Source organism: Austrofundulus limnaeus, unplaced genomic scaffold, assembly GCF_001266775.1.
Source record: "Austrofundulus limnaeus strain Quisiro unplaced genomic scaffold, Austrofundulus_limnaeus-1.0 Scaffold1, whole genome shotgun sequence".
Classification (NCBI taxonomy): domain Eukaryota; kingdom Metazoa; phylum Chordata; class Actinopteri; order Cyprinodontiformes; family Rivulidae; genus Austrofundulus; species Austrofundulus limnaeus.
In genome coordinates this window covers 7,947,324-7,949,147 of record NW_013952403.1, presented here as the reverse complement: position 1 = coordinate 7,949,147, position 1,824 = coordinate 7,947,324, and the positions used below count along the sequence as shown (strand labels likewise).

General features: G+C 35.2%; 1 protein-coding gene across 1 annotated transcript in view; it reads right to left on the bottom strand.

The window, feature by feature from the left end:
- Positions 1-1,326, bottom strand: part of LOC106517352 (maltase-glucoamylase, intestinal) — a 27,418-nt gene extending 26,092 nt beyond the window's left edge. Inside the window, exons 1-3 of the mRNA XM_014008136.1 lie at positions 1,177-1,326; positions 579-655; positions 219-339 (exon numbers count right to left, since the gene is read on the bottom strand). Coding sequence (XP_013863590.1) covers positions 219-339; positions 579-655; positions 1,177-1,300 — 322 coding nt within the window. The 5' untranslated portion in view covers positions 1,301-1,326. The remainder of the gene's footprint in view (positions 1-218; positions 340-578; positions 656-1,176) is intronic.
- Positions 1,327-1,824: the final 498 nt, after the last annotated feature.

Sequence of the window (1,824 nt, the reverse complement as noted above, 5' to 3'; positions counted from 1 at the left end):
TATATATAATGATTAATTTCACATTAAACATCAGGTTAAGAGTGGGAGAAACCTGCATGCTGCAAAATCTTTTAAGTTGCTATCCAAGACTTATTTTACAGAAATTTGTCTTTGGAAAAAAATACACCTAGACCAAATAAATAAACTAAAAAACAAACTAATAATTAGTGAACTGTGAGCATGACATCAAAACAAGGAAAGAAAAGCTGCAGATTTACCGTGACGGCTTGGATGCTCCAACGACTCCACACTGTATCCATGGTTGGTTGGGAAGAAACACCAGGGAACGCTTCTTTCATCCAGAGGGCTCCAACAACAGCCACGCTGCTCACATTTCAGCTGTTCAGAATAAAGGATGTCTCTATTTTTACAATTCATATGACTGTCATTACTATTACTAAAGCTCTTATTAGTATTTAGATTTTCTTGTGTACAACTGACAACGTCTCTATCAATATGGAGAAAAACCAWGAGTCAAGCTTGACTTGTTTTTGAGCTGTTACAATACGTGTTTTTGAGAATAACTTTCAAAAATGTTATTTTGATTTATTTTATTTTCGTATAAAGTTGACTCTAACCTTTGAAGCTCCAGCCTCTGGGAAACAGTCCACCCTCTCTGCCAGAGGAATGTTGGGACACTGAGGAACAAACGCATCTATGAAGAAAAGAAGTCAAAACTTAAAGAAGGAAACTGAAAATGAGTATTCATCCAGTTCAGTGGTTTCACTGTATTTATGTGAACAATAAAACAAAATATAAATTTATTCAACAAAGGCTTATCTTGCTAAATAACCTTCACTTATGATCATCATATGTCATTGTTTCAGTTTTGAGCATAYTTTTAGACCCCAACAATAAAAGCCATCTCCACAGCATTATATTGCCTCCACTGTGCTTTATTGTGAAGATGTTCTCAGGGTGATAAGAGGAAATCAGATTGGGCTACATGTGRCATTTCTTCAACATACAGACCGCTCAATTATTGTTTGTTAAATTCCACATAGTTCGAGTATATCTTAAACGTAAAAGTATCTCTTAAACACCTTTTACTGGACCCAGTATGTTTTTTGTTTTGTTTTGTTTTGTTTTGTTTTGTTTTGTTTTTAGATTTTTGTTTTTATTATTCTATGGTCATCGGGAATTATCTTTCTTTTGTGTTTTGTGTGATTCACCTACGATCTTCAATGGCATCAGGACCTTCTGTGGCAAACACAACAATCATAGCGACGGCTATCGCAGTCATCAGTAGAAACAGGACCACAAGGATCAATTCCAACTTGGTCCACCGCTTTTTCCCCATCTAACACAGATAAACAAATAAAAAACAGAAACATGATCTACCCATCTTTGTACTTACTGTATGTTTGTAAAAAGATTATGAAACATTAAAGTATTTGAACACAAAATGGTTATTTTAAAATAAAGACAACGAGAGGTGCTGAATAAGTAAACATACAAACAACATAAGCATCTATTTATACATAAACTGTTTCGTACAGAAAAGCTCGATCTTTCTTGCCTSAGTTATTATTCAGAATCATATCTTMAATCATGCTTTATTATTAGCAAATCCTTTTCACAGAGGCKTTTGAGTTGTGTTGAAAAAAAGCTGCTTCAAAAAATGCCAAGCTTGGCATGTTGTGGTCTTACCTTCACTCTCCTTCGTGTTCAGAGAAAAGTATTCTTAGCTGAAGTGAAATAGCACATCATAAACCGCAGGATGACCTATGAACAAAACACACACATCACCACTCCTTTTCCACTTAGATTGTGTGTGTGTGTGTGTGTGTGTGTGTGTGTGTGTGTGTGTGTGTGTGTGTGTGT